Raw genomic sequence first — 26,052 nt, 5'->3', positions numbered from 1 at the left:
GCAACAGTGGGTATTTCCATCTCGTAACTCTGCGCGCACACAGGAGCGAGAGGGCAGGTGCCACTGAAGCCCTTGTCGTTCGAGAACTTGCACGGGGATCGGCAATTAGGTTTTTGGGGAGCGTCTACGCGACTGCACAACGTCCGTCGTTGTCTTCTTCACTGGTTCCTGGCGTCTTCATCCCGTACGGCATGACAAGTGAAGTTGGACAAGGATCTAGATCCTCGGAGCGCATGGGAGGGTATGATCAATTCAGCTCCTTACTGTTTTACGTTCTATAGATTATATATGTTGTCCATCTCTACTGTTTCATATATAACCATGAATTTATCTCATCTGTTCTATCATATTATATCATTACATGTCTGATGTCTGTTCATGCTAGTAATATGTTATATCTGTTTGCTTTAATTTTACAGACATGTTGTTTATGTTGCTATCTGTTTATTTTCAATTGTTCCGTCAGTTTATATGCTTATTATATTTATATGATATATATAATTCATGTGTTTTATGTTCTGATGATCCATATTGTTATGGATATATTTGATATCATGATTTCTATGATTAATCATCTTTTATATGTCATCATCATAATGTTAATTTATGGAATTAAAATAACATAGAAAATACCTATATTTCTAACAAAAAAATGCTGAGAGTTATATGCGAAAATATAGTAGGAGAAAACGGTTAGGGCTCGTTTGGTTTGGCCCATTCCGACTTTTGTTCCAGACGAAATAAAATGATCTGGAGAGACATGTTGTGTCAAGTTTGAGAAATTGCTGTCCACGTGTATAGTTGGGCCGGGCGACTGGCGACTGGCAATGAACACAGGCTTTTTGTTTGTGGAGAGCAGTGTTAACTCGCCGCGGCACATAGGCCTACTTTATTTGAGGCCTACTTCGGTGTCTGGGCTTGGCCGCTTGGGAAATGCTTTTAACGATGCTTCACAAAGGGCACCGAGTATGTAGATCTGGACTGGACATACAAAATTCACCTTGTCAGGGAGAAGATTGATGGGCCGTCGGCGAGATGGGAGCTCTACATGTCCCCAACAGTTCGCAGACATGTTTCTAAAAGGGCCTGCCATGCATCTTCAATTCGCTCTTCAGCGACCTCAATCAAATCCATCCTCTGCATCGACAGGGGCAACGCCGAGACTGTGTTACCCCTGAAGAGCTCCAACGCTGTTGAGTACCTGAGTTTGAGGCAAGCATGTGGTGTAGTACTACGTGTACAGACGTGAGGCTCGCTGGTGAGTCAGAGGCATCAGTCGCCCAGCTCAACTGAAATCCGGCTCTTTAGAGCGCTGAAGCTATAATAATAAACAGAGATAAAAACACTATGTAAACAGCTGAAACCGATACAAACAAGTCCGAGTTAGCTCTCCCTCTCAATACAACCAAAGCGGCATGCATGCGCCCCAAGTGGGCTGTCAGGTTTGTCCGTTCGTTGGGCCCGGCCTGGTCGCCTCCGTCTCCGTTCAGTTCAAGGTCTTCCTTCCTACCGCTACCGGTGCCCCATCCGACTGGGCCCATGACATCAGTGGAGGGCAGCAGTCACGTACCAATCGTTGCCTTTGCTGCCACCGCACTCTTTTATCCACGCGCAGCAGCACTGCACTGGCACTGGCACTGGCAGCGCGTGCATGCATGCATGTACCCATCCTCCCCGCCCGTACTCGTACCTGGTACCGTCTGTCCGTTACGGACGCCGTACGCGGCGACGGTAGCATGCACCACACGACACGTTGCCCATGCCCATTCCCATGCCCATGCAGCTGCAGGAGATGCACCAGCGCTAAACGCCAGCCGGGTGTCACAAGTCACAACCTTATCCGCACCGCACTGATTTTTCCCTGGATGACGCCGAGCGGTCGAGCTAGGGCCTAGGGGCAGGCCAGCCAGGCCATGCATGCACCTCTCGTGTTCCGTACAGGGAGCGTCCAGGCCCAGCCCCAGCCCACTGCAGAGCGGGTCCCGCCAGCGCTAGGGAAGTACTGCCGGAGTGCCGGATGCCGGGCGGGCAGGCGCAACGCAAGCGCAAGCGCAGCGCGATCGAGTGGGAGCAAACGAGATATTTTCCGGGCGCCGACGGGGCGGCCTAACCCGTTCCGTGATAAAGTTGCGCGTCGGCGTCGGTTTTGTCCGTTCCCTCTCGTTTACGAAGGTACCGGCGCTTTCTATCCACCTCGCCGGCGGTCCCGTTTTGCTCGCGACCGCCATCCGATATGTCGTGTCGCCGTCGTCCCCGGCTCGGCTCGGCTCTGCTCTGCTCCCAGAGCCGGAGAAAAGGCTATCCGTACACAGCACGGCTTTCTTCTTTATCGTGACCACCCTACGTCCCCCGGCCCTACAAGCTGCCTGTTGCAAGGAAATGAACAGCACGACACTCACACTCTACTACTCGCCTACTCGGAGTCATCAGAGGGTTGCGCGGCGTGGCGGCCCGAGAAAGCAATGCTGTCCTGTAGATTTCGGTTTCCTCGCGTGACGGCGACGTGCCTGTCGTGTCGCCCGCGGATCAGTGGATGCATGCACGCGGCCATGTGGGAGGATATATGGCCACCGTGGTCGAGGCCGGCGCACGCAATCGCCTCGCCTTCGCTACACGCGGACGCGGTCCTGCCTGCCTGCCCGTCCGGCGTCCGCCCAGCGCTGCAGAGGATAGGAGCCACACCCGCCCACCAGCGCGGCCCCGGGCCTGTAGCCTGTCGGATATCTAGCGGCAAGCCGGATTCAGTTCCTCACGGCCGCTACTCATGCGCTGCTGATCTGGACTGGAGACGTAAGATCTGCTGCTTGCTCGTGGCCTCCAGCAGGAGCCCTGCATTGCAAATTACCTGAGGCTGATGCGCAGACAGAACAGAAGGCCCCGACAAGCACGTTCCCGGGCGAGGCCAAACATATGGTTGTGGTGCGTGCGACTCGGCAAAAAATCCATCTGTTATTGGAACAGAGCCATCTGTTATTGGCAAAAAAATCCATCTGTTATTTTTGGTTGGGTGTGGGATGGATATCAAAGTAATTAGATTTGGGATCAATAATGTTATTGGATACCCAAATCTAATTACTTTGATATCCATCCCACACCCAACCAAAAATAACAGAAGGAAGTTAAACCCAACCCATCCAATAACATTATTGATCCCAAACCAACCCGCAATTGGGTGGAAACCCATGGAAAATCCATGGAAGAAAATTTAAAAATCACATTTTAAAGCAGTAAATTAATTCAAATGAAAAGGTTTTCAAGTACAAATTTGTATAACTCATCATGATGTACATTTTATATTTTGAATATTTCTTCATATGACAAACTAAAATTAAATTTGTTCATAAAACCTATATCTCTCTCGTAGTTTATGGAACTACGAGAGATATGTATAGAATTTGTGCATATTGTTAGAACTATCATGTGAGATGAACAAATGATCAAACAACCAAAATAAACTTTGTAGATCTTGAAAAGTTATAGAAGTTTGTAGTTGACAACTTTTTCATTTGAAGTCATATTGTCAACGAAAACTATGTCTGAATTTAAAAAATTTAAAATTTGAATTTTGAAAACAACCTCGAAAGAAAAAACCACCAACATGAAAGTTGTAGGTATTGAAGAGTTATGAAACTTTGTAGTTGACAATGTTTTGGTTTGAAATCATCTTGTCATGCAAAACTATGTTTGAATTTTGAAATTTGAATTTTTCAAACTACATCGGATGAAAAAACCACCAAAATAAAAGTTGTAGGTCTTGAAATGTAATGAAACTTTGTAATTATCAACTTTTATATTTGAAATCATCTTATCATTGAAAAATTCGTGTGAAGTTTTCAAATTTAAAATTCAAATTTTGTAAACGGTCTCGGATGTAGAAACTATTAAAATTGAATTTGTAGATCTCAAAAAATTATGCAACTTTATAGTTGGTCACATCTTCAAATAAAATGGTACTGATAAAATGATATAGTATAGTGTGCTGTGTGTGACTTCTCTAAACCTGAAATAAAATAGTACTGATTAGGGTGGTAGTCTAATTGGTGAATACCCATGGAAACTCATACCTATACAAATCCATCTATACCCATGGGTATCAACCATTTTGACCCGCAATATAAAATAACCCACCCAACCCAACCCGTTAATAATTAAAACTCATCACAACCCACCAAAACAAAACCATTTATTAAACCCACCTAAAATACCCATTTACACCCACCCATTTGCAGGCCTACGTGCGAGAGAGGGGAAGCTACAGCCTACAGGCCGTCGGAGCTGCTGCAGTTCGCCACAAGTACGTAACGTGTGTACGCATATCCATCCCGTCTCCGGCCGTCGCCGACCAAGTTGCGTAGAGCGTCCGGTGGTCCATGGCTTCTCGCTGCACTAGCTTTCTCCTGTACGGGCTGTAGTCTGATGTCTACACTTGTACATGTCATTCACATCGTATCGTAATAACGAGTGCACGGGGTTGTAGCCGGCCTCTGCTCTGCTGCCTGTATTGTATCCATGATATAGATCCTCTGCGTCTGCGTCCGCATCCGGTCACGAAATCGGAGGACCACGGGGTGCGGCGGCAGCCCGGGGGAGAGAGGAGCCGGAGATGGTAAAGCTACAAACCAGGCCATCCTGTCTCTTGGAACCGGACAGGATGCTCCACACATGACACGCCACCGCGAGCCCCAGGCCCACACAACACCTTGCTCCACTCCGGCCAGGCAACGCACATCGATCGCATTCGCGTCGCATCCCCAGACGAGGATGCAGTGAACCGAACAGGTTGAGTAATAGCTAGCAGCTAGGCCTCCTACAGCCCCCCACTACGCGCATTGCACCGTCTACAAGCTAGAGAGACGGAGGAGCGGTGGCCACGCCAACTAGAAAGTAGAAACAGTGCACGCACTGTGCGCCCGGCCGGCGTGCGTGCCGGAGGACGGGAGAAAAGTCGCCGCGATCCAGACGTCGCGTCAAACGGAGGCAGGACAAGCCGGGCCGTCGGGACCGGGAGCGTTGCGCTTGCGCCTCGTTGTTGGCCATTATTGCTCTCCCCTCGGCCTTTGCCCAATGCCTGCCGCGCGCGTTTAGATCTGGCCGACGCGACGTCCACCACCACCCCCCACCCTGCTTCGTCCCCATCGCCGGGCCCGCCGATCCCTGGCTCCGACGACGGCGACAACCATGCGCCACCGCCGGCCATCGCGGTCCTACTACTCCAGTAAACGCACTGCCGCTCTACCGCACACGGTCCGCAAGACGTATGCGGGGGTACTGGTTCAGGCCGCGAGCATGTACGCGTGGCGTGGGCACCTCCGAACACATCAGAACGACGCGTGTGCTACGCTCTGCTGAACTCACTAGCGACGAACCACCCCGGTTTCAATGGCGACCGGAGGGCCCGAGGGACCATCAGCAGCAGCAGCGTAGCGCGGCGCATGTGCAGCGGCGACCCCGACAGCGACGAGACCCGCGGCCGTGCGACGCCTCCCTTTCTTCCTCCCTCCGCCGCGGGCGAAAACGACCGGGCGACTCCCGTGCCGCGGCACCCGCCGGTCGCGCTCGCGGAAGCTCCGAAGGCCACATCGCCGACACTGTTCCAACCATCGCCACTTGCAAGCTCCTGCGTCACTTTCCCGCACCATTCGCAAGATCCACTCGCGCGGTCTCGCCCGGCCCCGACATCCGGCCCAATCCAAACGGAGGCAGCTGGCAGCGGATCCACGATCCACTCCAAGTCACAACACTGGGCGCGCAGTCGCGCAGAAGACGACAAAACACATCGATCATTAGGGCGATAAACATCGATTCATTAAAAAGAAAACCATTTACATGAGCAGAAGATTACATGGGAAATTCACCTCCAATAGCGGGTGATTTTGATTGAGATTTCGGCAACTACTAAGACGTAGGTACACAAAATATGCTGTAGGGAATGCTGATGTCTTAACAGATTACATAACAAAATGGGAGAGTAATCCACAAGCAGGTTGCAATCGCCAACTAGTCCACTAACTTAAAAAAAACAACATCAAACTACCATGTTCCGGAATCACAGAAATACCAAGCCGTGGTGGAAATCCGGCCCGCCTTCGTCGTCACATCAGCCCCCGCCATGCTTCGCCACCAACACCCTAACCCTATGCACAGAAGAGGGACACAACCACCGCCACCGCGCTACTGCATCTGCTGTACACTTTTTTTTTCTATTTTTCTTGGATATTTTCTACTACCCTCAAGAACCCCAAAACAAATCCACCCCTCCTTCCACTTCCACCACCTAGCATCCTCCCTCTTACCAACTGAGAATATTCACAGGGTGATAGATATGTACACGGGGATTATCGGAATTAACTGAGGAACGAAATTAAATATAGGGAAATATTTTTTTTTTGGATACTCCGTACCATCCTTCTCCGTTACGGCTCACCATCACCTTTCTCCGTGCCCATTGTTATTGCCACTGCCGCCGCCGCGCTCAGTTGATGAGGTCGGAGACCCAACCGACGTCGGGGCCACCGGCGTCGCCGGAAACAGCGCCCTCCCTGCTAAGCCGCTCGAACACCTTCGCGCGGAGGGCGCGGCCGGACTCCACCCTCTCCACGGGCTCGTCGTCGCCGCCGAAGCTGACGTCGAGAGGGTCCAGGTTGGCCATGTAGCAGGATGCGGCGGTGGCCCTCGGGGTGGAGGACAGGCCGTAGAGCGCGCCCCCCGTAGGCGATCCGTACGCGACCGCGGATGCAGGGTAGCCGCACCAGCCGCCCGACGGGGACGAGTTGGCCCTGCTGAGGCGGAGCTGGCGGAGCGAGGCGAGCACGTCGTTGACGGGGGACCCGGCGCCCGGCCAGCACCCACGGCGGAAGTCGGGCGACAATGGCGGGGACTCCGACGGGGGCGACTTGGGCGGCGACAGGAGGGTGCTGGTCGGCGACGAGCACATGATGCTCTTGGTGAGGTAGCTCTCGAACGCCTGGCGCCGGAGCGGGGAGCCGTCGTAGGACTCGGCGAGCGGGGAAGAGCAGGCGGCGCCCCTGGGGCTGGACTGCTGCTGAGGCGTGGGCGGGAGCACGCGCAGCTGGTCCGCGGTGTGCGCGAAGAAGCAGACCCGGCGGCGGCAGGCCGTGCCGTCCTTGCAGGGCTGGGTGCGGTAGCGCGCCGGGTGGAGCCAGCACTCGAAGACGCCGTGCGCCATGTCGCAGCCGTCGCCGCGCTTGCACCCGCCCTTGCGGAAGTCCGGGCAGGCGGCGCCGGAGTAGTGGTACTTGCGCGGGTCGCGGCGCCGCGCCTTCTCCCCCGGGTGCGCGAAGGGGCACTCGGTCCAGTCGTGGCTGCGCGCGCGCGCGCACCGCCGGACCTTGAACTCGTACATGCGGAACTCGTCGCAGCCGTAGCCGTCCACGCCCGCCGCCATGGCGGCGGCCGCCGCCGCCGCCTCATCCTCCTCGGCCTCGGCGCCGGCGTCGTTGCACGGCAGGTACTGGCGCAGCGCCGCGAGCAGGTACGGCGTCATCTCGTCGCCTTCGTCGACGCCGCTCACAGGGACGTGGTGGGACCACGGCGGCATGCTCACGCCTTCGCCCATCATCATCATGGCTTCCTTCCTTCAACTCAGTCTCTGGACTACGGGAGATCCGGTGGACTGGGCTTATCGGTGTGTTGAGAGAGAGAGACCGGGGGCAGTGCGCGGGCTGGGGACGAGGGACACCAGGCCGAAGGGCTGCTCGCTTATAAAGCTGCCTGCTAACCATGGTCGTACCCTCGGGCCGCGAGCCGACCGCGGTTAGCTAACTAGGGGTGAGGCAAACGACGGGGTCCCCGATAAGGTAACGCCGCGTCAAGTCCGGGCACCCACGATTTTGGGGTGGCCCGCGGTCAGTGAGATGAGGGGAACGCGGAAGCGCCAAGGATCGCGTGAGTGGCGGACGCGTGGAGGGAAGGTGTCAGGCATGCGGAGCGCGATGTGGAGAGCGTGGGGGTGGGGCGCCCGCTTCGGGACACGTCGGGCGGGAGGTGCGGGGGGACGGCATGGTACGATACTTTGGTGCCCCGGCAAGACACTGGCCCCATCTGCGTCCCGGGTTGGGTTGGGTCGGGTCGGGTTCGGCCCGCCATGCTTCCTGTAGGTTCTGGAAACCTGGGGTGGGGTGGAAGGCTGGGAGCTGCGGCTGCGGGCTGGCGGTGGCGCCTCTGTTTTGGACACATGCAGATGGCGGGGGGAGGGCAGTATGCAATATGCACGGCGATGTTTGGTTTGCGGGTTGGAACTTGGAACTGTGAGTTGGGTTTGGTAGCCTTCACGAATCTAGGCAGTCCTGTCCTGCCGCTGCTTTTCTTTGGCGGTATACTGCTTTTGGACGCGGGTAGGTAGGTAATTCTAGTATATCCACCGCTTTCTTTCTATTATAATTAACGCTACGGCAGTTTCTTTTGGATAAGTCTATCTCTTCCAGATTAGAGGCGATCGTTCATTTGTATTTTTGTGTTTGCTCGCGCAGTGGCGCTCTTCCGGGTGGACGCCACAAGTGCTGCTTGCTCGTGGGGAAAAAATAATCTTTGCATCCGTCATGCAAATAAAATCTCTTGAGCCCCTCACAACCAATCATCTGTTAATCCATATAAATAGAAAAAAATAAATTAGTGTTAAATTGTAAATTATGATCTGTTTTTATGTACAAAATGTTTTTCCGCTCGTGCCGTGTTTCATGCGGCTCCGACCCTAATAAAGCCCATGAAGAAGCTGGTATAGGAGCCTTATCAAAGGACCTATTATACCACGGGATACCAGAATAAAATACGAATGAGACGTATGAGGTGCAGCATACCAAAAACAAACTGCCGTTAATTTATATGTTTCCTCTCTTAGATCCTGTTTGAAAGTAACTCAGTTTTTAATAAAGCAGTTGGTACCTTTTAGTTAGTAGATACCAGCTTCTTGATTTTAAGGAAGCTAAGAATCTAATTCCTATAAATTGAGTTATAAACTAGCATTTTTAGAACCAGCTCAATTTTATAAACCAGTTTTTTTAAAAAATTGGGCGCTTTCAAACAGGGCCTTATTTATCTGCACTCGTATTTAGGGCTGGAAAATAAGCTCGAGGCTCGTGAGCCGGCTCGAGCTCGGAGCGGCTCGGCTCGGAGCGGAGCGGCTCGCGAGCCTCGAGCGAGCCAAGCCGAGCCAGTGTTTTGAGCTCGTTGCTCTAGCGAGCCGAGCCAAGTCGGCTCGCGAGCTTTGCCAAATTACTTAATATGTACAATAATAATGGATATTGGATAATTTTATAGATAGTCAGTTTATTTCTTAACGTTTCATGATAAATATATGACAATTAATAATTTAGATTACTTATAATGATAAATGATATCTATATATTTATATTTATATACTAATAATTCACTAGATAATGCAATTATATATATCAGGGTGTGGCTCGCGAGCCGAGCCGAGCCGAGCCTCTCTCTTCCTAGCTCGTGAAATAGGCGAGCCGAGCCGAGCTCGGCTCGGCTCGTTTCCAGCCCTACTCGTATTACCGTAGTTTGTATATCTCGTGGTGGACTGTGATAAAAAGGTTAAAACAAGCAGGTGCGCTCCACGACAGACATGAAGCACTGCCGTTTTTAAACGCCATTACAAGTCACGCATGTTTGTGTAAGTGGTTTGAGTTGTTCTACGTCGGAGTTACAGTCCCTCGCGCTACTCCCTATTACAACATTACGTTGGATTAGTGTCTGTGCAGTAAATTTTCTCGTGACAGGCACAAGTCAAGCAGAGATGGAAGACATACGTGTTTTTTTTGTCAAGACGTATTTTGGGCGCCACGTCAAAGAGAGAACTTTGGACCTAGGTACTGTTCTGATTGAATATACGCACCGGTTGCCTAGTTTTTTAGAAAAAGATCAACATGAGCATGCAGTCCTATATCTAGGGACGGACTCACAGGGAACTTGCTAAGATTTATAGAGAACATTTCAGTGACTGTGATTGCATAAAGTTAAGGCGTGACCTTGAAATATTCATTGTTAAATCCAGAAACGATAAACGTTTTGACGCGTACAATGATCTTAGTAACCTCGCTGAGAAGATGTTTTAATAAACTTTAAACTGACAGACATACATATTTTCCTTTGTTGTATCATCTTATCGAACTCGCATTGATTTTGCCGGCGGCAACAACAATAGTTAGGAGAGCATTCTTCGGTGTAAATATGGCCACAAGACTGAATGCAGAAATGAAATGAATAACGATTGGATGAATAGTAGCACGATACAATGGTACTCCAAACCTTACTTCTCTTTTAAAAGGAATAATAACTTAGCGCGTGGCTTTCCTAATTTCACACACTTTCTAAAATGATAAAATCACCACACCCCGTGTAGCATATGTGAAAAGCACAAGTAATATATGTATGCAGCAATAATAACATATGTGAGGCAAATCAACAAAAAGGTGAGATACAAGGATTTATTTGATCAGAGTGTTTAAGAAAACAATAGCCGTATGTTCAGAAAATGGTACTGTAAGGTCGATACGTGAAAGAGTGACATGGTAGTTCCATTTTTAAAGAATCAAACGGTTCTTAATTTTTTTATTGATCAAATATATATTAGAAAGGAAATAGTACTAATATTTGTTTGTGTCATGCAAGCTACGTAGAAACTAGGGGTGCATGCACATGGACCCACGAAAATTTAGAAATCTAGTAGTTTGGATAAATTTTCACCATATATACACTACCTATAAATTATTATTATACACCCTCAAGATATATGCACAGTAGTGGACCTAGCTGTTACGCTTAGAGAGGTATGCCATGAAAAAATATAAAAAAAAGAAACAAAAAACATAGATCAACAAGACTCAAACCTTAACTATCAAGATCAAAAGACAAACTTACACCACTATATTAACTAATCTTATATAATCTTAGGGTGTGTCGTGGTCCATATAAAACATTCACCGGGTCCGCCTCTGTTCTCTAATTTAGTCCAGCTTCGCCACTGGTGTCACCTATGCTACGCGCAAATAAATGAGGCGCCTACACAGTTGCAAGAACCAGCAGACTTTAGTTGCATTGCAGGAAGTCAGGAACAGTCTGTTAGCTAGCTCGGGGGAAAAGAAAACTACTGGAATAATACCAAGCTTGCTAACTGGGGCGTTGGAACTTGGAAAGAAAAGCAGCAAACAGAATAGCGCACGCAATCCAGCAACCTCAAGGGAGAAGACAGAGAGGCGACGTGGCACGCCGGGGCCGGGGCCGTACCGGGAACCCAGGACGTTCCCGGTTGGTACGTGGGCGTGGACGTGATTTTTGTCCACGGCGGGCACTCTCTTGTTTGTTGGGAGAAGCTTTGGCGTTTGGTGGATAAAAGACCAGGGGCTGCTACTCCGGTGGTGCCGCGGTGGCAATGGCATCCCGTGGGAACGGTGAAGCTTGGTCCGTCCACGGTTACGGTCTCACCCAGATTTGTTTGCTTGTCCTGGTGTAAAATGTTCTAGTACCCAGTGCAAGCGCAAGTGGTCGACGGGCTTGTTTTGTTTTCGCGCAGTAGGCTGGGTGCATGTCCATAGGATCGGGTTTCTTTACCTAAAAACTGGTGGCTGCGCCGCCCGAGGTCCGCCGTCGGTCCGTAGGTGAAAACAAAGCAAGCGTAAAATGCAGCGGATGTGTATCAGTATGTATGTACGTATGAAGTTTCAGTTTGTCAGAAGAGACGGGACGGGCACGGACCGGACCGCACGCGGTGGCGCAGGTGCAACGCAAGTGGCGGGCACGACCCTGCGTCCCGTCGTCCCCGTCTCATCGACGCGCGCGCGTCCGTCGGCGCAGGTCGCGAACGTAACGCGGCGACGTCCGCGGCGGGAACGGACGAAACTGGCTAACGTAAACCATATGTCCGGCCGTCGATCAGCTGGGCCTGTGCGATCATCATCAATCCGCTGCCCGGCCGGTACTCCCTACATCTAGATGCTGCCCCTTCGTACGTACCGACACGCTCCGGCCTAGCGCTCCTATAGGACAGCCGGCACCATCCAGCGGCGAGGTGGATCGGAGAGCAGACGAAAGCGAAACAGGAAACAGAGCAACGGCCGCCGTGGTGGGGGATGGCCTGGCCTGAGGCTGGTCGGCGTACGACTCGACGGCGCTCCACGCGGCCAGGGGCAATCACGAGGCGTGGCGGCGTGGCGCCTCCGGGCTCCGGTACTGCTGCGGGTCCCCCTCCTGCCCAGCTGCCCTTGCCCCTTCCCCTTTGGACAGGACAGGACAGGAACCAGTCACCGTACTCCCGCGGAACACGACACCAACACTTCCCTTCCCGTCTCCCGGCCTCGTAGCCCCGTCGCCCGGCGCGGCTGCAGCGGCGGAGACCGCGGCGAGCGCTTCCGCTGCTGCGCGCGCGAGTCTAGCCGTACGCGTGGACGGATCATGTCCGACCGAGTAGTGAATGAATGAGCATGCACTCAAACGAAAAACTCTACTGCCCGTCTCTCTAGACGTCTCGGCGCGCAGGGGGCAGATCAGAGCGCGACATCGTGGCGGCCAGAACTTTTAAAACGAACGGGTGCGTGCACGAGAGAGAGAGAGATACCGACGTGGCCGCTGCTCTCAATCTCAACAGCGGTACGTACTCCGTAGCCGCACGGTACGGTGCTGTAGTTGGATTGGATCCCGTGTGCCGTGTCCGTCGGTGCTTTGAATAGGCGCACCGTGCTGCCGTACACCGCAGGCAGGGCGCTGTTGGAGATGAATGCTGACCAACACCGGGGAGCAGAGCAGTAGTGGCCCATGCTACTGGCAGTACTCCGCTGCCTGATGCCCTCCACGTGACGCTGGCTGGACCTGGACGCCCTTGTCTAGTTTGTCGTGCCGTCCGTCCATTGAAACGCGGGAGAGCTCACCGCGTGTCACCTGTCACGTGAACGCCATGACTGGCTGCTCCACGCTCTCAACCTCTCAGGTACCGTTTGGTTCGTCGATTATTAGGCAAAAAGTTGACCGGATAGCCAGCAATAATCTACTGTAATGCAGGTTTGCATCGATTCCGCAGCGCTCGGCATTGTAGCAGCGGCTCGAGTGAGAACCAAGATTCGTGGACATGGATGATGATCAAATCCATAGCACAGGGGGAGCGGCCGGTTGCGGTGCGGAGGATGTGGGCGATAGATCCGGGATCATCCGAGTGCATCGGTGCAGTGTCCCGGTGCCCTGCAACGCCCACTGCTGCCGCTCTGTCCGATCATCATCATCAAAGGCGGTCGCCGGAGGGCAGCGCCGTCCTGCCAGCCAGCCAGCCAGCCAGCCCGCTGAGGTGAGGTGAGGTGAGGCACATTACTGTCAGAGGTACTGACAAGACACATTGACATTAATTTTTCTTTGAATCCCGCAATTTCTCCCATAGACAAACTCTCAGCAATAACCTACAAGGCCAGCGCAAAACACCCACGACCTGCATGCGAAGGTTATTAGTGTGTCTGCACTTGAGAAGCACGGCGAAGGTGGCCGTCGCTAGCGGTTAAGTGGTGCTGAAATTGTGGAGCAAGTGACAGCGACGCGTACGCGCGCCGATGGACAATAATGCCTCTCTCCTCCGGCTTCACAGTTCACACACACTAGCGGATGATCGATACGATGCCTCGATGGATGGAGACATATTATTGCTACAAGTCTACTAGTATATGCCTGCCTGGTTGCCGTGTACGAAGCAGACAGACAGAACGTAGAGTAGAGTAGAGTAGAATAACCGCGCAGCTCTGCCGAGCCTACTCTCCTTGTCAATCCTTGGGCGCCAATCAAGACACTCTACGTGCTAACGAGACCGGCCAGCGTTGTCGTCGTCGTTCAACGGGTAATCCAAGCGGTCAACTTGGGCACAGTATTACAGTAAAACAAAGGGAGTGCACGTGCTTTGCTTCGAATTCAGAACCACAAACAGCCGAGCCGATCAGGACCGACGGCGATCGATGCTTTCCTACGCGGGCGCACAAGTAGTCAAGTAGACGAACGACGGCAAGCGGATATTGGCATGCATGTGCCCAGCGCATCGTCGAGCCCAGCTCTCTACCAGTCTACTGTCTACCTACACTCTACAGACCTACACACGTACACACCACACCAGTGCGAAAGGCCATGCATGCTCGACGATCGACGTGTCACATGGCAAAGGATGTGCTAGCTAGCTTGTGCAAGTGCAACACAGAGCGAGAGGAGATAAGATCACAGCGACCAGCTGAGTCTGGTAATGGTAACGATAATGATAATAATAATGCACGGGCAAAGCGTCGTTATGGATTGTAATCCATGCAAAGCGGCAGGCCGGGCGTCCGTCGTCAGAGCTAGACGGAAAGGAAAAGGTCAGCTAGGCCGTTAGCTAGGCTTAGCACGTACGGAAACCGTCGTCCGGCTCACTAGCTAGTAGGTAAAGCAGCAGGCTAAGCGCAGTAGCTAGACGACGACGGAGACCTCCAATGAACAGCAGCAGGCCGCTCTCCATTCCTCCAACGGATAAGAGCTGAACTGTTGGAATGGCATCGCACTGCAAGGGGCCCGGCCGGCCCGAGGTATATATATACTATCATCTACTCCTATAGTCTAGGTTGTAATTAACGTGCGTAGCTAGATAATGTGTTTTCTTACCTGGGCCAGCCCAACAGAGTACAGGCTCTGCTCTAGCTGGGTTGCAAGATGACAGTTAGACGAGTGCAACGATTGGATTTCCGACTCCTCATCTCAATCCGCGACCTGCCGCAGTCCTGTTCTTATTGGTGCCGCATGCAACCTTCGAGACCTAGCTAGATGGTAACGACGTGAACTTACTTTGCTTGCCTGCTTGCTCTCTCTTCTCGGCTTTAGATTGATCTTCCCAGCTCATGATGCTCGGTAGGTGTGATGTGGCACAATTATTAGTTGCTATGCTGGCAATCTAGCTTCAGACCGGAGATTCATCTATCCATATGTCCATCGACCATCAAATAACAAGTACAATATTGTCATTATCCTAAACATATATAGGGTACCCACTCATCCTGGGTCAATAAAAGACTCCAATGGCTATCATAGCCATGAGTTTGCCAGAAGGCTAGTCCAGTTCTAAGTTAACGCTCGCCTTAAGAAGCCACGATCTAGCTAGGCTGATTCCTGGGCTAGACTACCATCACCACGAGTCCCATAAAGGAAGGAGTCGGCGACATCAAACATAGGTCTGGGTTCCCGTTGTCGGAATCGGGACCTCTATAAGGGGCCCACTGGATCCTTGGAGAAAGGGGCCCGAGGGACTCCACAACCCTGAAGAAGAAGCACTCTCTAGATGCAAGATCGGTTCCGAACCTCCAAAGTGGTTCCGGAACCCCGCGTGCGCCATCTGGACCTCGAGCCAGAAGAGGTCCGGTGCTGCCACGCGTCCGGACCTGTGCAAGGTATAATATGGACTCTTAGTCAGGAACACTGGGATTGCTCCCCACTCGGGCAAGGGGCCCGATACCAGCATGTGGCCAGGCATGTCCAATGTAAGTCGTAGGGCAGAGCTTGACTTAAGCCCTGTCGTGGGGCCCACCAGTATTAGATGCGGATGGGATGCTCACGTGCACACGACACTGGTAGGTGGCGTATCCCCCGCATTAAATGCACGTGGTGCGCCTAATCTGTAACATATGGGGTGCGCTATTGTTCGCACATTATCGAGGCAGGAGCATTGACCCATTGCGTCGTTTGGTTCTTTCATTATGACTTTCATTGTTCCTCGTGTGTTAACGAGGTATGAAAAAGGAGCGGAGGAGACGAGATGACACCACCCACACCTATGCACAACAGCATATCAGACTACGCCGCAGTCTGCATCTTTGTATAAAACGGATGAATTAGGCTGTAGATTGAGGTCCTGAGCGAAGACGGTAGATTGGAGTAGTGATGAAAACGGTTTATAATTTTTTGATTTTTCGAAAACTGTTCCTGGATTTTATTTTTTCAACCTGATTCACTGATAATGGTATTTTTCGAAAACAGAATCATCCGTTTGAATCTTATATCGAAATCGGGTTTTCTCGTTCTCGGAAACCGTTTTCGATTTTTCCACGGAATCGTGTTTTTCGAAAAACCGTATTTTCAATTTTTTAGATCAACTTCACATATAACTGTATTTTTCAAAAACAGAATCGATCATCAAAATTTTATATCAAGATCGATATCAGAATCAGTTTAGTATTTTACTAAACGTTTTCTTCGTTTACCATTTTATTCGAAATTTACCGAATTTATGTTTCAGAATTTTCTAAAAAAACAAATTAGGCAGCTCAAGGTCCACACTGACCACCTGCCCCAAAGCTCTCTGACCCGGGTCCGACTGGGGCCTTTAACAAACTAGTATCTAACGCGCGCCCTGCGCGCGGTATTTTTTTATATTCCTATCAAAATTTATATATAAAATAAAAGGAAGAATGATATATATAGTTATTGTTATAACACAACTTTGTTATTTTTTATGATTAAATTGAAGATACGGTGATATGCATACAACAGGTTTTCTTTTTTCCAACCGCGTCTTCTAGAATGCTTTCGTCGTGTGGAGTGGCCGTTGAAGGAGCACTGACCGTTGAAGGAGAATCGTGTGGCTGAGATGAGAAAGGATGACGTGGACGCACGAAATTTCAGTTTTCCGTCCGTCTTTAATATATAGAAAAATGGCATCCGCAGGGCACGTCCTTGTGTAGAAGAATTCATGCCTCCTACTATTTGGCCGAGCAAGGTGGCACTGAACGCGTGAAGTTGAACGCTGCATCGCGCTACTGCTGCTGCATCACGAGCGACGGAGCGAGCTAGGCGGACCGTCGCGCACTAGCGCAGCTACTGGTGCATCTCGAGCATGCGAAGTGAGTACGCTATTGAGCAAGGTGAGCCTAAGTTGTTGAATAAATGAATAATATATGGAAGTTGCTCTGTATAATCGCATAGTATATACAAAGCGCTGGTACTACTGCTCCGTTTCTTGTTCTTTAACAATTGAGTTGTTGTTTCTCTATTTTTTTTTTACCAAGTGACAGTTCCGAAAAACATACTATACTATGCGATAGCTGATATGGATGAATAAATGAATAATATTATACCTAATTGGAGCAAGAAAAGATTGTATATCATAAATTTATACTCCTTCCTTCCTAATTTATAATTCATTTAACTTGTCTTGAATTTGATGGACTCGTCTTATTCAATTATTTTTGAAAAAAAACAAATCCATACCTAAATTATATTATATCGAGATCCCAACAAAATAATAATAATAATGGTTTTTTAATAAGGTGAGCTAGTTAAACTTGGTGTAAAAAAGTCAAACGAATTATAAATTGATACAGAGGGAGTATTTGTAAACTTTGAGTGTGTAAACTTATGATATTTATGAACTTATTATATTGTGAATTCTGAATTCGTGATCTTTGTTGTACTGTGAACTTTTATATTGATATGTTTATCAATCGTCTTTTTCCGATCGTTACTGGTGTATTATCTGTACCGAGCTTTCGTTTATGATGTTTTCGAAATACTCGTTTCTGTTTTCAGAGTCACCGTTTCTAATTTTATTTTACACAAAAATATGAAAGCAAAAGTAGTTGTAGTGTTTATCGACCGTTTTTTATATTTTTTTCATCCCTATATTATAGCATGAATTCCCGACGGCTTGGCTTTGACTAACGACCACTGTAGTTGGTCCAATATTCGAGGAGGCCCGAGGCGGCAGCTCCGCTAGGGTTGTGGGAGTGGGGGTGGGGCTGGGCCGCTGGGGGATACCGGGGCAGACAACCACACCACATGCGCGCTCATGTGCGAGGGAGAACAGGCGAACCACGTCGCCTGCGCCCACTCGGGTTCTGGACGCCAGTTGTGGAACCCGCGCCCCTAGGTCCCACGGCGCGACTATAACTCGGCCTGCGTGTCCCGGACGGTGACGTGGTGTGCGCGGGGCATGGCGGGCGCCAGGCACGGCCGGGGCGGAGAGCGACGAAACAGACGCGAGGGTGCATCACGTGGTCGTGGCACGTGATGCGAGCGGACACGTCGCGCGCGGTTGTTGCATGTGTGTAGAGTTGGGGGGTGGGCCGTGGGGGGGCATCTCTTGATTCGCGTTCGCCGGGCGGAGGGAATCAATGGAGAGAGCGCCTTGAAGCGGCCGCGCCGCACACTTGGGTGGCTGCCCGTAGCCGTAGGCCGTAGCGTAGGCGCGTAGCATCGCGTCGTCGGCCGCCGTAGGAGCCGTGGGGTGGGGCGATCGCGTCCGTAGGAGCGGCGGCCTGCTTCCCGGCTGGCGACACGGAGACCGGCCGGCGTGACGAGGCGTGGGCCTGCTGCGTACCGCGGCAGGCTGTCAGCAGCTGGTTCCTGCTCCCCCATCATGGCATCGTGTACCAAAGCCCGAGGTGGTAGTGGTAGTACAATCATGGGCTGGCGGCCAACACGGGGGTGGCACCGCAGCAGCTGGCAAACATGTCCGTCTCGTTACGCCTCCGGTCGTGGCAGTGTGGCACGGTGGTGCCTCCCAATCCAGGCGAAGGCGACGCTATTCACCGCCTCGTGTCGGTGAAGGCAAACGAAACTACTACTACTATCAGTACTTGATGGCCAAAAGTAACAGGGAACTAGGGAAGGGTAAATTAGGGTGAGAGTCCCTTGTTTTGTGAAGAAAACTAGGAGCACTTCGTGTTATTTTTTTATTTGTGGGCCGATGTTGGGTATTTCCATAGGCAAGGATCCGGCCCATCCAGAACCCGCGTCCTTCCAAGCTTTTTCCGAGTGGATAGGCAAGGCTGCTCTATTTCCATTCGCTTTGGGCCCAACTGTTCGTGCAATGGTCAAAATTGAGCGGCCCAACTGCAATGGTCAAATCTGACTGCTCATCCTATACTCTCTAGTTGTTGGCCTGGAGCAAGAAACGTACCCGCCGCTCTGACACCAACGGAAGTTGAGACGTGCGGATCGTTGAAAAGTCGATGCGTTTCGTCCGTTTGCTCCGTGCACAACTCTAGATGGATCGACCAAGGCGCTTCTTTCAGTCCGACGACCCTTCCCCCATTCGCTACGGCGGGAGTTGATTTCTGGTTGTAGTTGTTAAATAACGTAGTTGTCGCAGATCCCCGATCCGGACTCCAAACCCTCCCAACAGCAGTAGGGACGTGAGAAGTTGTAGAAGCCCGCTCCCTTCCCAGTAACTCAACACAGAGAGGAACAAGAGACACAGTGGATGGAAGCTCTTCTGTCTATCTTTATTATGATGGGTATGGGTACATATATATAACCTGTGTACCCCTAGGGGCAGTTTCGGTATTAGCCCATTAAACCCCTTTTAGGGTTTCTCAACACTCCCCCTTGGGCGAATACCGTGACGACTTATGTCTCATCAAAACTCCGAAAAACCCAGTGGGAAAAAATGGAGAAAGAGAGCATAGTGCCACTCGATGTATTACACTTGTTGCCTCGTTAAAAACCACCTGTGAGAAACTTCAGGAAAACTCACAATGGGAAAAAGAGTACAACGGGTGTCTTCAGGACAACTATAACCTTCAAGGTGTATAATATACGATCTTCAGGTCGAATAGTAAGGGCTGAAATTCAGAGGTGATCTCCCCCTGAACCCTGCAGGTCTCTCAAATGTCTCATCCCTATACCTCGTACACATTTTCTGAATGTGACTGCAGGTAAGGATTTAGTGAATAAATCAGCCAGATTATCACAAGACTTGACTTGCAGGATTTTTATCTCACCCTCGTTCTGGAGTTCATGAGGATAAAAATACTTAGGACAGATATGCTTAGTCATATTGCTCTTAATATAGCCCGTTTCCATTTGTGCAACACATGCAGCATTATCTTCATAGATAATGGTAGGGGTATTTGCGGTGTTATAACCACATGACTTCTGGATGTAGTTAGTCATTCGTCGTAGCCAAGCACATTCTCGTGCGGCTTCATATAGTGAGATTATTTCTGAGTGGTTAGTAGACGTCGTTACTAATGTCTGTTTGCACGATCTCCAGGATACAGCGGTGCCACCACATAGAAATACAAAGCCAGTCTGAGATATACCATTATGGGGATCTGACTGATATCCAGCATCAGCATAGCCCACCATAGTCTGGTCCTGATTCTTCGGAAAAAACAGGCCAAGATCTTGAGTGCCTTTGAGGTATCTAAGTATAGTCTTAACACCTACCCAATGTCTTCTGGTTGGGTCTGCACTGTATCTAGCTAGTAGATTTACCGCGAATGCAATATCAGGCCTGGTGCAATTCGCAAGGTACATCAGTGCTCCAATAGCGCTAAGGTAAGGAACTTCAGGTCCCAACGATTTCTCATCATCACTCTTTGGTCTAAATGGGTCGGTATCCATTTCAAGGGATCTCACGACCATCGGGGTCTTTAAAGGGTGAGCTTTAATCATATTAAATCTCTCAAGGACCTTTTTACAATAGGTCGACTGGTGTACAAATATTCCTTCTGGGAGATGCTCGATCTGCAGGCCCAAGCAAAACTTGGTTTCTCCCAAGTCTTTCATTTCAAACTCTGTCTTGAGGTAGGCGCTGGCCTCCTCAATATCCTCAGCATATCCAATGATATTCAAGTCATCAACATAGACCGAAACTATGCAAAAACCCTTCTGGGATTTTCTAATGAATACGCAAGGAGAATCTAGATTATTTACGTATCCCTTCTTCAGGAGGAATTCGCTGAGCCGATTGTACCACATCCGCCCAGATTGTTTAAGCCCATACAACGCCCTATGCAACCTAACGTTGTACATGTTGCGATTTGACTTGGCATCCGGAACTCTCAGCCCATCCGGGACCTTCATATAGATTTCCGAATCCAATGACCCATACAAGTATGCGGTCACTACGTCCATCATCTGCATTTTTAAGTTTAAACCTGCTGCCAGTGATATCAAATATCGGAACGTTGTGCCACTCATTACCGGGGAGTAAGTTTCATCGTAATCGATGCCGGGTCTCTGCGTGAACCCTTGTGCTACAAGTCTCGCTTTGTATCTCACCACCTCATTGTTCGCATCCCTCTTTCGGACGAACACCCATTTGAACCCGACTGGGGTAACATTGGGGGGCGTGCGGGCGACAGGCCCAAATACTTGCCTCTTTGAAAGCGAGAGCAATTCCGTCTCTATTGCTTCTTTCCATTTGACCCAATCTGAGCGCTTCTGGCACTCTGCCATGGACTTTGGTTCAGGATCCTCAGCAATCACAACAGCGATCATAGAGACGAAATCAATGTCGACAACTGTAGTCTTTCGGTTATATAACTCTCCCGTCTCAACATAGTTTATGGCAATTTCTTCAACTGAATCATCCGGTTCTTTGTGATTTCCCAAGTTATTTGAAACCGGTTGTTCCGAAGTCCTTGTGCTTTTATTTGTGCGCACATTTGCACTAGGACGTTCACCTTCAAGGTGTGTTACTGCTGGAACATCTGAAAGGGAGCACGTTGCATTCTCTTCAGTAACTTGCCGGTGCAGGCGTCCCCGCTTGGCTGATACTGAATCATCCGGTTTTCTCCCCCTTTTCCTAGGATGGGGAGTACGAGTAGAGTCCATACCCTGCAGAGGTATCTCCACTCTCTCCGGTGCATTTGCCGCAGGAATATGCGACTTCGACACTCCTCTTATATCAGTAAAGGCATCTGGCAGATTATTTGCTAAGTTTTGCAGGTGTATTATTCGTTGAACTTCAAGTTCGGTTTCTCTAGTGCGTGGGTCAAGCGATTGGATGCTACTAGCACTCCATTCTATTTCTCGGCATTCTTTATTATTAAGGTACAATCCTCCCCCTAATGCCGGGAAATGCTCTTCATCGAAGATGCTATCAGCGTACCGAGCCGTGAACAGATCCCCAGTTCTAGGCTCTAAATATTTGATTATGGACAGAGATTCATAACCAACATAGATCCCCAACTTCCGATGAGGTCCCATAGATGTACGCTGGGGTGGTGATATCGGCACGTATACAGCACAACCGAATTTTCGCAGATGGGAAACCACAGGTTGTTGACCACGCGTTAACTGGTGGGGAGAAGCAGAGTGGTAAGCAGATGGTCTATATTGGATTAAGGCCGCAGCGTGCAAAACTGCGTGTCCCCAACAACTGGTCGGGAGTTTGCTATCTTGTAGAAGTGGCCTGGCTATGAATTTTATTCTTTTAATTAAGGACTCAGCAAGTCCATTCTGTGTATGGACATGCGGTACAGAATGCTCTACATTTATGCCCAAAGCAAGACAATAGTCATTAAAGGCCTTTGAGGTAAACTCTCCGGCATTATCCATCCTGATTGACTGAATGCGGTTCTCCGGGAAGCTCGCACGCAAACGGATAATTTGGGCAATAAATTTTGCAAATGCGTGGTTCCGCGTGGACAACAGGCACACGTGGCTCCACTTAGTAGAAGCATCTATAAGAACCATAAAATATCTGAAGGGCCCTGATAGGGGGTTGATTGGACCACAGATATCACCCTGAAGTCTCTGCAGGAAACTCGGGGACTCAGCCTTTACTTTCAGGTAAGAGGGCTTAGTTATCAGTTTTCCTTTAGCACAAGAGACGCATAGGAAGTCTTTAGGAATTTGTGTGGTTTTCATGCCATGGCCAATAGAGCTAGTTATGATGTTCCGCATCATCCTTAATCCAGGGTGTCCTAGTCTTTCATGCCATACTCGAAAAGACTCAGGATTTTTAAATATAGTAGACATCGCAACAAATTCAGGGGGTGGTTTAATTCTTGAGTAATACAACCCAGAGGAGGTGCCTTGCGCTTTCTCTACCACTTTTGTTTCACATTCGTTTGTTGATGCGATATGGAGGTATTCAGCACCACCCACACATGCAGTTGTAACGTGATAGCCGCTACGACGGATATCTTTGAACGTGAGGAGAGTACGAGTTGCTCCTGGGTATAGGAATGCTTCTTCAATAAAGATCCTAGTACCGTTAGGGAGGACAACAATGGCTCGACCGGAGCCTACAATGCGGCCATTGTTGCCGACAATTGTAGTGATATTCTCAGTCCTCTTCAGGAGTGTCTGAAAATATTTCGTCTCTCTAAGAATCGAATTTGTGGCTGCGCTATCAATCAGGCATGGTTCATCGTTTTCCTCCATCGTGGGAAGTGAGTCTTGTTCTATATAAATAATATATAATATTAATTTAGTTCATCATTCATGATGACAACATATAATAGAGCAAGAACAATTAAACCATGAATGAGGAATAAATAAAATTGCAAAGCAATTAATCTCAATCAACCAAATAGTATGGGCTCAGCAGGAGCATTTATTACATCATAACCAAATAAATGTTCTTCTAAAAATAAAATTGCTATGGAAATAAATGTGGAGCTAATGGCTGATAACTTGATCAACTACAGGAGATCATCAGTATCGAAATCGAAGTCGACTTTGCCTAACGGAGCATCGTTCTTAGTTGTGGCATCAGTATTTATGGCAGCATGCTCAAACTGTGCAGCAGGCTGAGGCAACTCAAGGTGCTCTCCAGTTGTGGCGTCTACAGGCGCCTGGATAAAGTGAGCCTCTGAGTTCTGGCGTTTCTTCCATTCCTGATATATGTCAATCAGGTATTTCTCAGTGGTGCATGTACGGGACCAGTGCTGCTGAGACCCGCACCTGAAACATCCTTCGCCAGCATGCTTTGAGGCACTTGCATCGCCCTGCTGGGGGTTGCTTTTGCCTTTGCCTCTGCCTCTGCCACGACCATTGTTGCTGCTACTGCCGCTGCCATTCTGTGACTGCTTCTTAAAAGTTCCCCTTGTTGGCCCCTGATTATTGCGGCGCCCACGACCCCTTCCTCTGGAGGAGCCTCTCTTCCCCTGAGACGGGAAGTTTGCATGTACTTCTGGTACGGCCGCAGCGCCGACAGGACGCTTCTGGTAGTTTTGCATCAGGAGCTCATTCTGAGCCTCTGCGCCAAGCAACATGTTGACAAGCTCACAGTACTTCGTGTACTTGTTGTTTCGGTACTGCTGCTGAAGCACCATGTTGGAGGGGTGAAAGGTCTGGAGAGTTTTCTCAATCATCTCCAGGTCTGTGACTATCTGGCCACAGAAACGTAGCTGAGCAACAATGCGATGAATGGCAGTGTTGTAAGCCTCCACAGTCTTGAAGTCGAGGAAGCGGAGTGTGGCCCATTCCTGTTGCGCCCGTGGAAGCATCACATGCTTCTGCACACCGAAGCGCTCCCGCAGCTTCGTCCACAGTATTAGAGGGTCTTTCACCTCCAGATACTCCATCTTCAGGTCTGGATGGATGTGGCGTCTGAGGAAGATCGCAGCTTTTGCCTTCTCATGAAGCTGCAGGCCAATGTCGTTGGGGCTTAGCCGAACGATCGCCTTTCCCAGCTGCATCGCCTCCAGATGAAACTGGCAGTCGTCAGCCCAGGTCAGATAGTTCTTGCCATTCAGGGCAAGCTCCGCGAAGTCAGTCTTGCTGCCTTCAGCCATAGCCTGTCACGCAAAATTAACTCCAGGTTAATTAGGCGTGCCAATTATCCATAACATAGATTTAAATGGTTGTACGTGCATTATTCTATTTATATAAATAAAATAGAATAAAATGATATACGGAACGTATATATAAAAAATCATAAGCATGCATTTTTTATTATTTTCAGCAGGAAACATAAAATAAAAAAATGCATATAAAATTAAATGTGCACTAAACAATACTAATTAAATTCATCAAGAGCCTAGTGCACGTCCGGGAGGAATGGCAGTAAAAAAATATAAAATAAACAAATGCATGCGGCATGCAAGGCAGCCCATTGCATGCGACATTATCCTTTTTTTTCTAAGAAAATGTGAATCGCGCAGCGGTTAGTGCATGTGGTCTTTCCACTTTTTTTTCTCCCTAAGAAAAAGTCAAGTGACTATCCTTTGCATGCGGCCATGCAGCCAGAAGCAACAGTTGCATGCGGCGGAATCTGAGCACCTTAGCAGCGAAGCTACCCAACTACTATGCGAAATAATAGTGCATGCAGGTGGCTGCGGGGCAGGTGGCCGCGCGCGGGCTGCATGTGCATGCAGCGACGGGGGCCAAGAAGATTCTGCAAGCCGGTTGCATGCCGCAGGAAAACAAAATTACCAAAGAAAGCGTCAACCGCCATACTTTTCCTCCTTTTTTCACGCGTCTAACAGACTCGCCGTATGCACGATGTTTTCCTTTTTTTCTTCACGTCTGACCACATGCGTCTGGCCAGATGCATTGGCGCTTTACCCTTTTTTTTCACTTCTCCAACCAACTGCGCAAGAGCTGCTGCCGCCGCCTACCAAGTCGCTACTCCATGCCCCAGGCCGCCGCATGCACAGCATGCTGTACGTGAGCCTGCGGCACGGCCGCGCGCTACTCGAACCGCACTGACACGCGGGATGAACGTAAATCACAGATTCAATTAAAATTTCATACCGTGATTCCTGGTTCGACGAATGAGAACGAAGCCTGTCGCGTAGGACAGTTCGGCAAGGCCGGAGGACCTGCCGACGTGGTGGAGAGTCGTTGCCGATCGGATCCACGAGTCGAGGTAGAGCAGTGCTGATGACGTGTTAAATAACGTAGTTGTCGCAGATCCCCGATCCGGACTCCAAACCCTCCCAACAGCAGTAGAGACGTGAGAAGTTGTAGAAGCCCGCTCCCTTCCCAGTAACTCAACACAGAGAGGAACAAGAGACACAGTGGATGGAAGCTCTTCTGTCTATCTTTATTATGATGGGTATGGGTACATATATATAACCTGTGTACCCGTAGGGGCAGTTTCGGTATTAGCCCATTAAACCCCTTTTAGGGTTTCTCAACAGTAGTATCTGCTAAATTGCTGGCCACCACGTCGACTCTAACAAAAAAAATCAAAACAAAAAAAAAATCAAACTGTGAGTACGTACGTTGTACGCAGAGGGAATGAGTCGCACACGCGCTGAATGGTCGTCTATGTCGTCGCCATCTGTCTTCCTCGCCCAAGTTAGGTCTCTGTCCACGTCTCCGGACGAGGATTTTCAGCTGGATCCAGCGCTCCGT

At 49.9% G+C, this 26,052-nt stretch overlaps 1 protein-coding gene across 1 annotated transcript; it reads right to left on the bottom strand.

The window, feature by feature from the left end:
- Positions 1 to 5,984: 5,984 nt before the first annotated feature.
- On the bottom strand, positions 5,985 to 7,690 carry LOC100280461 (nucleic acid binding protein). Its single transcript, NM_001153381.1, has one exon. It carries the CDS (start codon positions 7,583 to 7,585, stop codon positions 6,473 to 6,475), a length of 1,113 nt encoding a protein of 370 aa, NP_001146853.1. The 5' UTR covers positions 7,586 to 7,690; the 3' UTR covers positions 5,985 to 6,472.
- Between the last annotated feature and the right edge of the window lie 18,362 nt (positions 7,691 to 26,052).

This window comes from Zea mays, chromosome 3 (assembly GCF_902167145.1).
Source record: "Zea mays cultivar B73 chromosome 3, Zm-B73-REFERENCE-NAM-5.0, whole genome shotgun sequence".
NCBI lineage: Eukaryota > Viridiplantae > Streptophyta > Magnoliopsida > Poales > Poaceae > Zea > Zea mays.
The sequence above is the reverse complement of the archived record's forward strand: the minus strand, read 5'-3'. Positions and strand labels throughout refer to the sequence as shown.

What these genes read in the sequence shown, in the direction of transcription:
- LOC100280461 (NM_001153381.1), bottom strand. Translation starts at nt 7,585, where the DNA reads ATGATGATGATGGGCGAAGGCGTGAGCATGCCGCCGTGGTCCCACCAC.